General features: G+C 45.3%; 1 protein-coding gene across 6 annotated transcripts in view; it reads right to left on the bottom strand.

The window, feature by feature from the left end:
* PTPRT (protein tyrosine phosphatase receptor type T) overlaps positions 1-13,027 on the bottom strand; it is a 709,404-nt gene that overhangs the window by 10,799 nt on the left and 685,578 nt on the right. For all 6 annotated transcript variants that reach the window (XM_044985246.1, XM_044985247.1, XM_044985248.1 and 3 more), the window contains 4 exons: positions 12,813-12,967; positions 9,175-9,310; positions 7,402-7,551; positions 1,650-1,823 (listed from right to left, as the gene is read on the bottom strand). In XM_044985246.1, coding sequence (XP_044841181.1) covers positions 1,650-1,823; positions 7,402-7,551; positions 9,175-9,310; positions 12,813-12,967 — 615 coding nt within the window. The remainder of the gene's footprint in view (positions 1-1,649; positions 1,824-7,401; positions 7,552-9,174; positions 9,311-12,812; positions 12,968-13,027) is intronic.

Genomic DNA, 13,027 nt, shown 5'->3' with positions numbered 1-13,027 from the left:
AATACAAAGACTGTTAATTGAAGAGGTTACATGCAAAAAAAGTCTCCTCTCATCAGCTTGAATTCTGGAAGAAGGAAATAAAGACTGGTGAACAAGAAGATTTTTCATTTCTTTTTTGCTGTTTGGATTCTGACAGAACCACTCTAAACAGTGACACTAGGATCCATGATGTGTTCAAGACTGGAAACAATAGGCTAGTGGAGAAAGGAAGGAATTCCACCCAAGGGTCCATCTCCCCCATTAGTGATATGGGATTCTGGTTGTTTCGGGCTGTGTTTATCCTAAGAGCACTGACTTGCTCTCTCTGTAAAGTGGTAAATAAAGAAAGGGAAAAAACATCAGCTGAATGGATTGATTTCAGTGGCAGATGAAACAGTGCATTGGCACAAAAGGTGCCACAGAAATGCAAGATGTTGTTATGTTTTAGGTGCTGGCATGGAGGGCCCTTGACATCAGACAACTCCAAAACCAGAGAAAAACCCATTGTGGTTCTGCAGATTTGCCAAATTCTCAACTTAATCCCTTAAAAGACAGGAACATCACTATCCAAAACAAAAACAAACCCCCTATATTGGTTGGAAGAACTGGTAACTCTTCACCGTGTGTCAGATTTACAAATACTCCGATAGCAATGTCCTCTCCTTTCGGGGTAACTTAGCAAATGGAAACCATCACTATTATTTACAATAAAGAAGTGACCTGCCCAACTAGATTCTACTGTGCAAACAAAGTGAGGGGAAGAGGGAAAACAGCCCCAGACACCGGTTCACTACAACCTGACACAGGCCCTTAGGCTCTGAAATGTTGCACACATCTGATTCCTCTGCCAATACTCTTAACTCTATACGCTCAGATCAAAGGGCTGTTGGACTCCTGGCACATTGTAACTTTTTTTTATACTGTTTCCTATGAAGATTCTCCACCTGACTGCCTGCCCCTTCATGATAGCACCCCAGGCTTTTCTTCCATGGGCCTATTGGTCAATAAAGATCTCTGCCAATAAAGGAAACATTAAGAAATCAAAAATATCCTCAGAACGCCACTGATGCATTCCTGCATGTGTATGAACATACACAGGCACTGGCTTCCTCCGGGCCCGGGGAGTGCTCAACCCCCTGCTCCGCCCCAGGCCCCGTCCCCACCCCATGCTTTCCCTCAAGCCTCCACCCCCTCCCTGCCTCGTCCTCCCCCACCCCACTCCTTCTCCCAAGCCCCCACCCCTGCCCTGCCTCTTACTGCCCAATCTCTTCCCGCCCAGTTCCACCCCCTCCCCCAAGTGCATCCTATATCCACTCCTCCCCCGCCTTGCCAGAACCTCCTGCACGCCGTGGAACAGCTGATTGCAATGCGTGGGAGGTACTGGGAGGGAGGAGTTGATTGGTGAGGCCATCACTGGTGCGGAGGAGAGGAACTGGCTACTGGTTGGTGCTCAGCACCCAGCCTTGGAGCTCCCATGGAGTTGGCGCCTATGTGAACATGAGGCAATCAGCCTGGCGCTGCTCTAGTTGCAAGATATTGGAGCCCTGAAAAACAAGCATGTCTTGTGTTTGACTGATTTCTCACAAACATGGAAACAAACTGAGGCCTAACAAACCTGACACAAATTGAGACTGGTGCCATTGCTAACAGTGCCTGTAGGTTGTGCTTACATCCATGAGTGCAGCGCTGATGTAGTTGCTCGATTCGCCATCCACAGAGATAAGGAAAGGGAGGCACCGGTCCAAGGGCAGCACATCCATGCAGCGATTTTTGTCATGGTTTCTGGGTAAGAGGCCAATGCTGCAATCTTCTGGCCGAACACGCGGCGTCACAATGTTGAGGGTCTGTAATTGGAGGAGAGAGAGGTACAGGCAAAGCCTCTTAGAGTTTATTTCCAAAAGGGAGGCCCTTAAACATCAAATATAGATACTCAACATGCTCTGTAGCCTTTACTTTCAATTCTAAAAAGACCCAAAAAGCTGAGATCCAGATGTGAAGCTTCCCCAAGTATGGACCTTTTTGGATGCAGGACTTTAGAATGGCCCATTACAGAGCTAGGTTGGGGTCACCTATTTAAGCTTGGATCTATAGCCAAACTTCCCCAAAGTTCGGAGGTGTCGGAAACCAGGATTTTAGCTTGGATCCACCTCAGACTTTGACTTTGCAATTTCACATTTGAGTTCCTTCAGAACCCTTGGGTGAATACCATCTGGTCCTGGTGACCTACTACTTTTTAACTGATCAATTTGTTCTAAAACCTCTTCCACTGACACATCAATTTGGGGCAGTACTTCAGATTTGCCCCTCCCCCCAAAAAAGACTAGTTCTGACATGGGTATCTCCCCAACATCCCCTGCAGTGAAGACTGATGCAAAGAATTCTCTTTGTCTTCCTTGAGTGTCCTTTTAATGCCTTTGTCATCTAGTGGCTCCAGTGCGTGTTTGGCAAGCTTCCTCCTTCTGATGTTCATCTTCACAATTAACCATCCAATTCTAAGACACCAGACCAGGTTTAATGAAACTTTTCTGTTGTCTCATTTAGATTACAGGTGCTGTGTCGGTTACAGGGCTGGATGTACTTCTGACCCACTGCCTGAGTGTACCCCACTGGTGTCAGGCCTTGTGCCTTTACCTTCCCTGGGGCTGGAATCATGATTCTCACACGTATCTGTCATCCTGGGCTATGGTATCTTGTTGGTGCTTACCCAACAGGTATAGCTAGGCTCAGAACCTGCACGTCTTCCCGGCAGGTCCAAATGGGTTTGGAACCTGTGGTTCTTTGCCTTGGCAGTCAGTGACCAGTGGTGAATATAGTGAGCAGACAGCTTCTTAAATCAAAATATTGTTTTATCTTAATAGTAGGAATAAAGCGTAACATGAGCGAACAAGGATTTTGAAGCAACAAAAGGTCTACATGCATGTTGATATTAGCTAGGATCTTGCCATCCTCTGGTAGAGACCCTAAGCAGGTCTCTCGTTCACAGGCACCCCTAATGTCTGGGTCTGGGGGTCACTCTTTTCCTCTTAGCTGTCTCTCACCCTGCTGGAGGGAGTATGTCCTTTGAAACCTAGGGTACGTCTACACTACGGGATTATTCCGAATTTGCATAAACCGGTTTTGTAAAACAGATTTTATAAAATCGAGTGCGCGCGGCCACACTAAACACATTAAATCGGTGGTGTGCGTCCATGGTCCGAGGCTAGCGTCGATTTCTGGAGTGTTGCACTGTGGGTAGCTATCCCGTAGCTATCCCATAGTTCCCGCAGCCTCCCCCGCCCCTTGGCATTTCCGGGTTGAGATCCCAGTGCCTGATGGGGCAAAAATCATTGTCGCGGGTGGTTCTGGGTAAATATCGTCAGTCACTCCTTCCTCTGGGAAAGCAACGGCAGACAAGCATTTCGCGCCTTTTTTCCCTGGATTGCCCTGGCAGATGCCATAGCATGGCAATCATGGAGCCTGTTTTGCCTTTTGTGCCTGTCACCGTATGTGTACTAGATGCCGCTGACAGAGGCGATTCAGCAGCGCTACACAGCAGCATGCTTTTGCTTTTGCATGACAGCAGAGATGGTTATCAGCCATACTGCACCATCTACCAATCCATAAATTGGTAATAAGATGATCATGGCTACCAGTCCTTTTGCACTGTTCCATTTGCTGCTGTCATAAGTGCCCCTGGCTGCTCTTAGCCAGGGGCGCAAAAGCCAAAATTGGGAATGACTCCCTGAGTCAATCCCTCCTTTTTGGTATCTAAAAATAGAATCAGTCCTGCCTAGAATATGGGCAAGTGTACTAGAGAACCACTGTATCAGAGAACCAGAGAGCACAGCTGCTCTGTGTCAGATCCTGCAGAAATTATGAGCTGTATGCTATTCACAGGGGGTGCTCCTGCAACAACCCCACCTGTTCATTTCATTCTTCCCCCAGCCTTCATGGGCTACCGTAGCATTGTCCCCCCACTTGTGTGATGAAGTAATAAAGAATGCAGGAATAAGACACAGTGACTTGTTAGTGAAGGCAGCCTCCAGCTGCTATGATAGTCCAGACAGGACAGTAAGGAGTGCATCCCTCTGCTAGTTCAGGGGCACTTGAATCTTTTCTTTACACATGAAGGGTGGGTGCTGATGGAGCTCAGCCCCCTGTTGCTATGACGATGATGGATATCAGCCATACTGCACCATCTACCAGGAAAAATTAGGACCAGGCACCCTTGATCGACCTGACAGATGCTAGTACGCATGGTTACCAGTCCTTTTGCACTGCCCCATGTGCCAATAGGCTGATGATGATGATGGGTATCAATCTTATTGTACCATCAGCCACCCATGGCGGGGGGAGCAAGGATGTTGGTGTTGAGTGCTGCACCATCCCATCTATCTGCAGCATTCAGTAAAGATAGGGTGACATGTAAGAGTCAAGACAGGATTGTTTTCCCTTTCACTTCTGGGGGTGGGTGGGGGGGTGCGTAAATTGCCTAGCTATGCCCTGACCCACCGCGGACACTGTTTTTGACCCTAGAAGCATTTGGCGCTCAGCCAAGAATGCAAATGCTTTTCAGAGACTGCAGGAACTGTGGGATAGCTTGAGTCCTCCAGTCCATGAGCGTCCATTTGATTCTTTGGCTTTCCGTTACGCTTGCCACGCAGCAGTGCGCTGAGTCCCTGCTATGGCGTCTGTCTGGAGATATTTAAAAAATGATTTTGAATTTCGTCTTCTGTAACGGAGCGCTGATAGAACAGATTTGCCTGCCCTTACAGCGATCACGTCCGCATCGTCCATGCTGGAGCTCTTTCTTTATTTTGATTTTTAACTGCATCACCACCCGTGGTGATCGGAGCTCCACGCTGGGCAAACAGGAAATATTCAAAAGTTCGCGGGGCTTTTGCTGTCTACCTGGCCACTGCATCCGAGTTCAGATTGCTGTCCAGAGCGGTCAGTGGTGCACTGTGGGATACCGCCCGGAGGCCAATACCATCGATCAGCGGCCACACTAACCCTAATCCGATATGGTAATACCGATACTAGCGCTACTCCTCTCGTTAGGGAGGAGTACAGAAACCGGTTTAAAGAGCCATTAAAATCGATATAAGGTGCCTCCTAGTGTGGACGGTTGTGGCGTTAAATCGGTTTTACACTCCTAAAACCGGTTTAAACGCGTAGTGTAGACCAGGCCCTAGACAGTGTCTTTATTCGCCTGTATTCACAACCTTCCCCTCTGCTGACAAACTAGTCCCATGAGCTCAGTAGGGGGTTGAAGGTAGAACATCAAAGTGGATGCCTTTTGCACTATTTTCTTAAGTGTTGGTAGGTGGATGGCTATCTGAAGCTATAGTTCTTTTTCCTGCTTGCATGCAGACAACCTTTTCTCGAATTAGCCTGATATATTCACCCAGTTAACCCCCCTTATGACTATCAAAATAACTCCCAGAAGACATAGTATTCATGAATTATTGCAGAGGAGTTGCACGAATGCCACAGTGGGACATTACCGCAGCAAACTTAGATCTGGACCATGAACTTCAAATCATCTGCAAATGCAGGGATGTCTGAATCCGTGATCCCATCAGTAACTTACATGAAATGTTACTGTTTGTCCTAAATTCAAAAGATCACTCAGGCCTGTACAACTGTCCACGATGGATTTCCATTTCTAGACGGGGTGGCAGAAAGAACAATGTGAAATCTCAAATCCCTTATGAAAACACACCTCTGCCGGGATGCCCCTGGTAAGCTGAGTAATGAATGCCACGGCAGGAGCCCTGTTAGCAATTCATCAGTATCTCTTTCACTTGTCCAATAAACAAATAAATATGTTTAAGCCTCCAAACTGTAAACTCAGCTAAGGATATCTGCAACCCTGTATTCCTGTTATTAGTATGGTCTTCCCCTGCTATCCCCCTCATTGTGTTCAAACCCTTTCCCTCATCCCCTCATTGCATCTTACTCCCATTCAGACAATTAAAGCTACTTGAGGCAGTGCCTGATGTTTTGATATATTTATACAGTGGCTCAGATAGTGAGGTTCCATCCAGAAAACTCTGGGTGCTATTGAATTAAAAATTATTATTATTATTAATAAAAATCTATAGCTACCACAATTGGTTCATAAAGATGGCAGCTACTTATATATTTTTTGGCATCCCTCCCTGTTCTTCACTAAGTGCGCACAATTAGGGCTGAGAAGAATGCTGTGTATAAGTGATGTCCTGTAAACACAGCTTTCTACAAATAGATGGAGAAGGAAGCTCTTAAGCAAACTAAAGAATTCCCTTCCCACAGGAGCTGCCAGCCTCCCACAGCTTGTAAAGCAAGTGAGCAGGACACAAATCTGTCTCACTCCTATCCTGCCAAAATAAGCATAAACGGTGGTGTCATTGTTTAAAAGCACTACATTTCAGGAAACTGGGCTTTGGTTCGTTTGACAAGTAAGGTGTCCAGAACCAGAAATGCTTTACAAAGCACAGGCCACTTGTGAAAATCAGATGCATTAATGGCATTGCCAGTCATTGGGATTCAAATGACAGTTTCCCTGTATCCAAATCTTGGTAAATATATGCCATGTATTAATAGAAAGGATACGGTCTCACTTTGTGTATAGGGGGTTGAGAGCTGGGAAGGAAGAAAACCATCTACCGGTAATTCCAGTCTGGTACCACAGTAGCCATCATTAAAAAGTGCAGAGTATTATTACTGTAGGTTGGTGCTGGTCGAGCCACTACATTGCAGTGGAGATTTGCTGCAGGTAGAGAGTTCTGTACTTTGCTGTTAATGGCTAGTCAGGATAACTTCTGAATTAATGAATGCCAAAGTCCCTCCCTCCCTCCCTCCCTCTTTTCTTTCAAAAAAGCTTTTCAAAGACTTGCCTTTCCCATGAACACACAAAAAGTGATTGACAAATATTCCAGGGACTAAGAGCAGCGTGTTCAGTCCACCGTTCTGGTAGGGTCATTATTCATTGTTGCTGAGTAGCCACCAGGTATTTGTGAAAATGTTTGTGCAGCCTCAAAGTTTATTCCATTTTAGCACAAATGATTCTGCACCTGAAAATCTGCACTGGAAAGTGCACTACTCCTGGCTTGTGATTCTCCTTTGTACGAAATTTCAGTCATCCAATCAGGATGGAGAAAGACTCCCATGTGACTTGGACAGTCACTCATGAACAGCAGAGAGTCAAAGTGAACAGTTAATAAATGACCCATAAACTGACATTTTTTCACATAAACTATGTAGTGAAAGTAGGAACAACAATATTTGTTGAAATTAGGATTGGGTCACAAATGGAGCAAAGTGCAATATTAGCAGTGAATATTATACCCACCTTTGGGCTACTGGCAATCATGAAATAATATAAAACAATTGATAAAACACATACCCCAAACACCAACTGCTATTGGTGCGGACATGAAAAGGGGCCTGTGCTCTTACCTGAAATTCATCTTTTATCTGGCTGGAATTTGTCTGTGGATCCAGTCTGCTGATGTTGTAATATATGGATCGGAACTCACAAACTGGAATTGCTGTGTTGCCACAGAGACATGCCTCTAGAATGGCATCATGTACAAAGACATACTGCTCCTGCACAGAGACAAGATATTGCAAATTAACCCCGTTCTAAATAAACATCACAAAACTTCACAGTAAACTTAAATACATGGAACTGTCAATGCTGATTTTGTGTAAATTGTGCTCACTACAGATTTTTAAATGTGAGTGTGTGCGCGCACATGGATGCATGTTGTGGAAGATACAACTTGAAGAACTCCCTACACCAGTTGCTGAGTGCTACTGCTGATGAGAGGCTGTTCTTGGCCCTGAGCTCCTTCTGCCAAGATGGCCTGGTTAGCATTGTTCTTTTTACAAAATAATTTTACCATATAAAAAGAAAATCTGGATCTTATAGTTGGAACCAGTTCTCTGCTCCTTATGGGTGACTGCATCCCTTAATTCAGTTATAATAACCTGAGAGACAGGAGTAGATGACACTACTGCAGCAATGTTTCCAGTGAGCAACAAAAGACAGAGATCCGTAGACCACTCCCTGTGCCACAGATTTGTGCAGAAAGTGCCTCATCAGCACAAATGTTCAAGCAGGACAAAATTCAAGTGTACTCATTATGCCCATAAAATTCTACATTTGTGCATGTAAATGGGCAGTTTGCGGATTTAAACTAGGAAATTCTGCTTGCAGATGTGTCACAAGATGTGCAGTTAGCAAGCACAGCAGCATTTTGTGGGTGAACCTGTTTTGCCCACCATTAAAAATGTAGCTTGTATAACCCCTTTCAAATTTAAACATAAAATGCGAAGCCTCTGGACCCCAGTGGCATAATGGAGGAAAAAAAATCAGTACCCCACAAATAGTTTAGGAGCAATTATACGCTGGTGGTGCTATTGCAGTAAAAACAAGATGCACGAACAGCTCTGTTCCATCTCTCTCTTCTGTAATGGACTTCTGATTACTGGTAATTTGAAAGATACATGGTTTTCCACAGGATAAACAGAATGTTCTTTACAGAGACCATATCCTGGGAATGGAGTCCAGCAGAATTATAATTGTTCCCCTTTTTTCTATGCTCTATTGTCCTGTTTCAGCAGGGTAATTAAGTACATATCCAACTTCAATCAAGTGACTAGTTCTACTGAAATCAATGGGTCCATGTATGTGCTTCAAATATGTGCATGTACTTAGGTAGCTTGCTGAATCAGACTCTTTCATTCTTTGGATTGATTAGGGAAATGTATTTTGTGGTATATTTCACATACTTGTTTAGCTACATGTAATTGATTGATATCAAATGAGCATTATGTAAGGGTTCAGATATTACGGTGATAAGTGCAATATAATAGAAGAACATAAGGCATAGGGATTTTGATGGGTCAATGCATGCTGCAATATGTAGAAACCTGGTACACACCAGGACTCATGAGATAGTTTGATACAATGCAAGACAAAAATTGAACAAGGCACCAACAGATGAGTAACTGGGTACATGATTTATCCTCATGCCTTGAGTACACTCAATATGTGCCTGTACATGGGAGCATTTAATACATGTCTATTCAAGTTTAGCTACAAAGAATTCCATATAACAAGCTGGTGGTGGAAACAGGCATTGACCTAACTCGCTCATAGGCTCCTCTTGAGCAGAGGCTGACAGGAGGGCTGTAAAACAAGAGAAAATAGCTGCTGGCACCTACCTCTGTCTGTACCAAATTGACCCTCTGGGATCGTAGCTCTCGCACACAGTTAAATATGTCTACGACACCTTCATTCTCCGCCATGTCAAGCATGATGTCAATGGCAATAAAGCACCCTGTCCTTCCAGCACCAGCGCTGCAAAAAAGAACGAAACCCTGATCAATAGACCATGAAGCGGAAGGGCTGTCAAGAGGAGAAAAAACATCTGTGTGTTGCAGGCACAGTTGTCTTCCTTCATTAGCTGCCCCTCTGTACTGAAGGGCTGGTCTTCTGTGTTGCTGAAACAGCATGAGACATAGGAGAGTGAGGCTAGGTGGTTTTCTTGGGAAGGGGAAAAGTGAGAGGGGTAAGAAGAAAAACTATTTCTCAGACACTAGTAGGAAGATCTATGAAAAATGATATTCTAGCCCTGTCCAGCAATACTTCCATAAGCACCTGAGCTACAGAACATCTGACTCTGTTGTGAACTGAGACAGAGAGGAAACTCAGGCTCTTGTAATTAGAGGCAGTTTAAGAAAATATATTTTGGAAGAGGTTTTCCCATGTGACTTTTAAGAGCACTCTGCCTTAGTTACGTGCACATGTTGGAAGGGAGGCTCTGCAAGATCCTTCTCCCATTTTAGTTGGTGGGAGTTACATTCGGTACATGGAGAACTGGCCTGGGGTGGGGAGAATCAGGGGTGGGGGTTGTGAGACTGTAGAGAAGGGAGCTTTGGGCTACTCAAGTGCTTAAATTTAGAACCCCCACTGCTTGCAAGACTTGAAACATCTCACATGAATGGTGTTGTCAATGAGTCCCCTCTCCCCCTGGGGAAGTCATCCAACTTGTCTAAGTGTGACGGATAAAGAGAGGAGGAAGTCTCTCCCCATTATCCTAGAGGGAAGGGGCAAACTCAGCTAGAGCCAAGAAAACTTTTGATGTATGAAACTCCAAATGGTGCTGTAAAGCAGAGAGATATGAATGAACATGAATTAATGTGCCAGATTAATCAAGAGCTGAACAGGGGAAAGATATTTTTCATTTGCAGAATTTTAATGAATAAGTGGCATTTCTTCTCTCTTTCTCGCTCTGCTTTTCAAAATTTTAACAAATAGTTATAACATTTCTATATTTAGAGGTCACTGGCAGTCCATAAATATCGAGCAGTGATATTATCCAGCAAGGCATTGGTAGGGAGAATTTGGTAATTACCACTTAGAGCTAGTCATTAAAATTCAAAAGCAGATAAATAACAGAGAGTGAATGGCATTTATTCATTAAAATGTGAAGGATGAAAAATCTCTCCCCTCTTTCTCAGCATTGCTGAATCAGGACCAGTTCTTTTTGAAGGCCAGGCCTGGGTCACAACTCTGAAGTAGCAGATAGAAACCCAGAGTTGTGGAAAAGAGCTACTACCTGCCAGCTCCTGAGGTTTCATTTGTATTTTATTATAAATCTGCCTGCCTGCTAAAGACAGAGGGATTAACTTATTTCCCTTTTTGGGGTGATCTTGGAATTCATTCTCTCTTCCCCCTCGCCTCATACATGCACGCCCTAAGAGGTATGGGACAACAGTTGTAACTGGCTTACGATTGATTTGGTTTGGAGGGGAAAGCATGGAACAGCAATTGTGTTCTCTGACCTTGCTAGCTTTTCATCTATGCCTCTTCTATAAATAGATATGTTTGCGTGTTTTGGTGGAGTGGAAGCATTCGGGAAACAGCTGCTATATACTAGTTCTCTGTTCTGGTAATGTCTTTCTTGTAATGGGATATTGGCAACTCTTGTTCAGTGGTTGGAGGCCACAGTGCTATTATATGCATATATTAATGAAAATACAAAATCAAATGCAGCTCAATTTAAAAAAAAAAAAGGATAATTTTTTGACTACCACTTGCAGCTGTCCTCACTATGCGGGGTTACCAAGAAATCAGCTCATCGTCACACAGTTGAGGAACAGTTGAGACTTTTCACCCTATCAGACATTATGTAACTGGTTATGTGAATTTTGGAAGTCTGGTGCCTCTCTGTAATGCATGGGTGGCCAACTTGTGGCTCCGGAGCCACATGCGGCTCTTCAGACGTTAATATGTGACTCCTTGTATAGGCACCGACTCTGGGGCTGGAGCTACAGGCGCCAACTTTCCCATGTGCCGGGGGAGGGGTGGCTCACTGCTCAACCAATGCTTTGCCATAGGCCCTGCCCCCACTCCACCCCTTCCCGCCCCCTCCCCTGAGCCTGCCATGCCCTTGCTCCCCCCCACCGCCTCCTGCACGCCACAAAACAGCTGACCAGGAGGTGCGAGGAGGGAGGGGGAGGCGCTGATTGGCAGGGCTGCCAGTGGGCAGAAAGCACTGGGAGCAGGGGGAGGGGAGCTGCTGATGTAGTACTGTGGCTCTTTGGCAATGTACATTGGTAAATTCTGGCTCCTTCTCAGGTTCAGGTTGGTCACCCCTGCTCTAATGCATCTGGCACTGGACTCATACTGGATTTGATGGCTCACTAGTCTGATCCAAATGAACAAAACCAGTGTTCCTATGCTGCAAGGACTTCACTAGGTTCCCCAATACAAATACTTACCAGGAGCCATTTTCTAACTTGGGGAAGGGGCAGGACTGTCAGGTCTGTCAGCAGGAAGCTGTACCTGAGAGGCAGAATGGGTGAGTGGATAGCACACTGGAGTCAGTCAGGAGACCTCGGTTCTGGCTTTGCCACTGACTGGCTGTATGACCTTGCCCGACTCACATTACCTCTCTGTGACCCCTGCCCTTTGTCTGTCTCACACATTTAAACTTGTTCACTCTTCCAGTCAGGGACTGTTTTCTCAAATGTCTGTACAGTGCCTAGCTCAAGGGGGCCTCAGTCTCAGCTGGGGACTCTAGCGACTACTGTAATACTTGTCGTAATTATAACAATAACCTGACTAATGCTCAGAGTTAGTGAGCATGTGCTCCAATGGTTTGAGTCTTCCCTCTTCTTAAACAAGCAGGTGCTCCTGGTACACTTTGGTTAAAGTTGCTCTTAGGAAGCTACATGGCAGATTTCCAGAATGAAATTAAACTCCCAGGCTCTGGGCTAAGTGAAGGCTAAAAATTATATACAATAGTTGGCATCTCCCACTGGGCAGGAGAGCAGGAAGACTGATATCCTGGACCCAGTCTTGCCAAAGGCTGAAGAGCACAAAGTAGAAGCTGGGGTGCATGTGTGTACGTGCAAAGGTGGTTGAAAGTTCCCTTCTGCCCGCCCTGAGCTCCTCACTTGATGCTGCTCTAAATTATGCCAGTTGCCACAGGAGGATGAAAATTGCAGCCAAGGATGGGTATCGCAGCCATGCACCACTTTCCCCTGCTACACCAGCAGCATGAAGGGCACTGGGTTAAGAGCCCTATAGCACCAGAGCATTGGAGTGATCCTCTCTGGTCCAATGATGCCAGCTCCAGGGCCAGTTTACACCAGCAATGAAGCATAAAGCAGACACTGCACAATGGAGAACCTGTTCCACTGTGGGCAAGTTCACCTTGAAAGCCGGCAAACTATACCGTTAACACAAAAGGTAGCTAGGTGGTCACTAGGTTGAAAGAAACAGGAAAAACGCAAGAAAACTGACTGGGAGAGAAATGAGCGACGACAGACAAGTAGACAGACAGATTGCATACCTGCAATGCACAACTATAGGCCCCGCCTCAGGCGGATTGAGGAACTTCACCTGCCGAACAAAGCCCAAGAGGCCTGTGGCATAGCAAGGAACCCCATGGTCTGGCCAGCTGGTAAAGTGGAACTGCCGAATCTCTCGGATCTCATGGTAGCCTTTCTGAGGAGACAATGCAACCTCTATTTTTCTCTCTTCATGTCACAATCATCATATTTCACT

Source organism: Mauremys mutica, chromosome 13 (genome assembly GCF_020497125.1).
Source record: "Mauremys mutica isolate MM-2020 ecotype Southern chromosome 13, ASM2049712v1, whole genome shotgun sequence".
Taxonomy (NCBI): domain Eukaryota; kingdom Metazoa; phylum Chordata; order Testudines; family Geoemydidae; genus Mauremys; species Mauremys mutica.
Note: the sequence above shows the minus strand (reverse complement) of the source record. Positions and strands in the feature narration are given on the sequence as shown.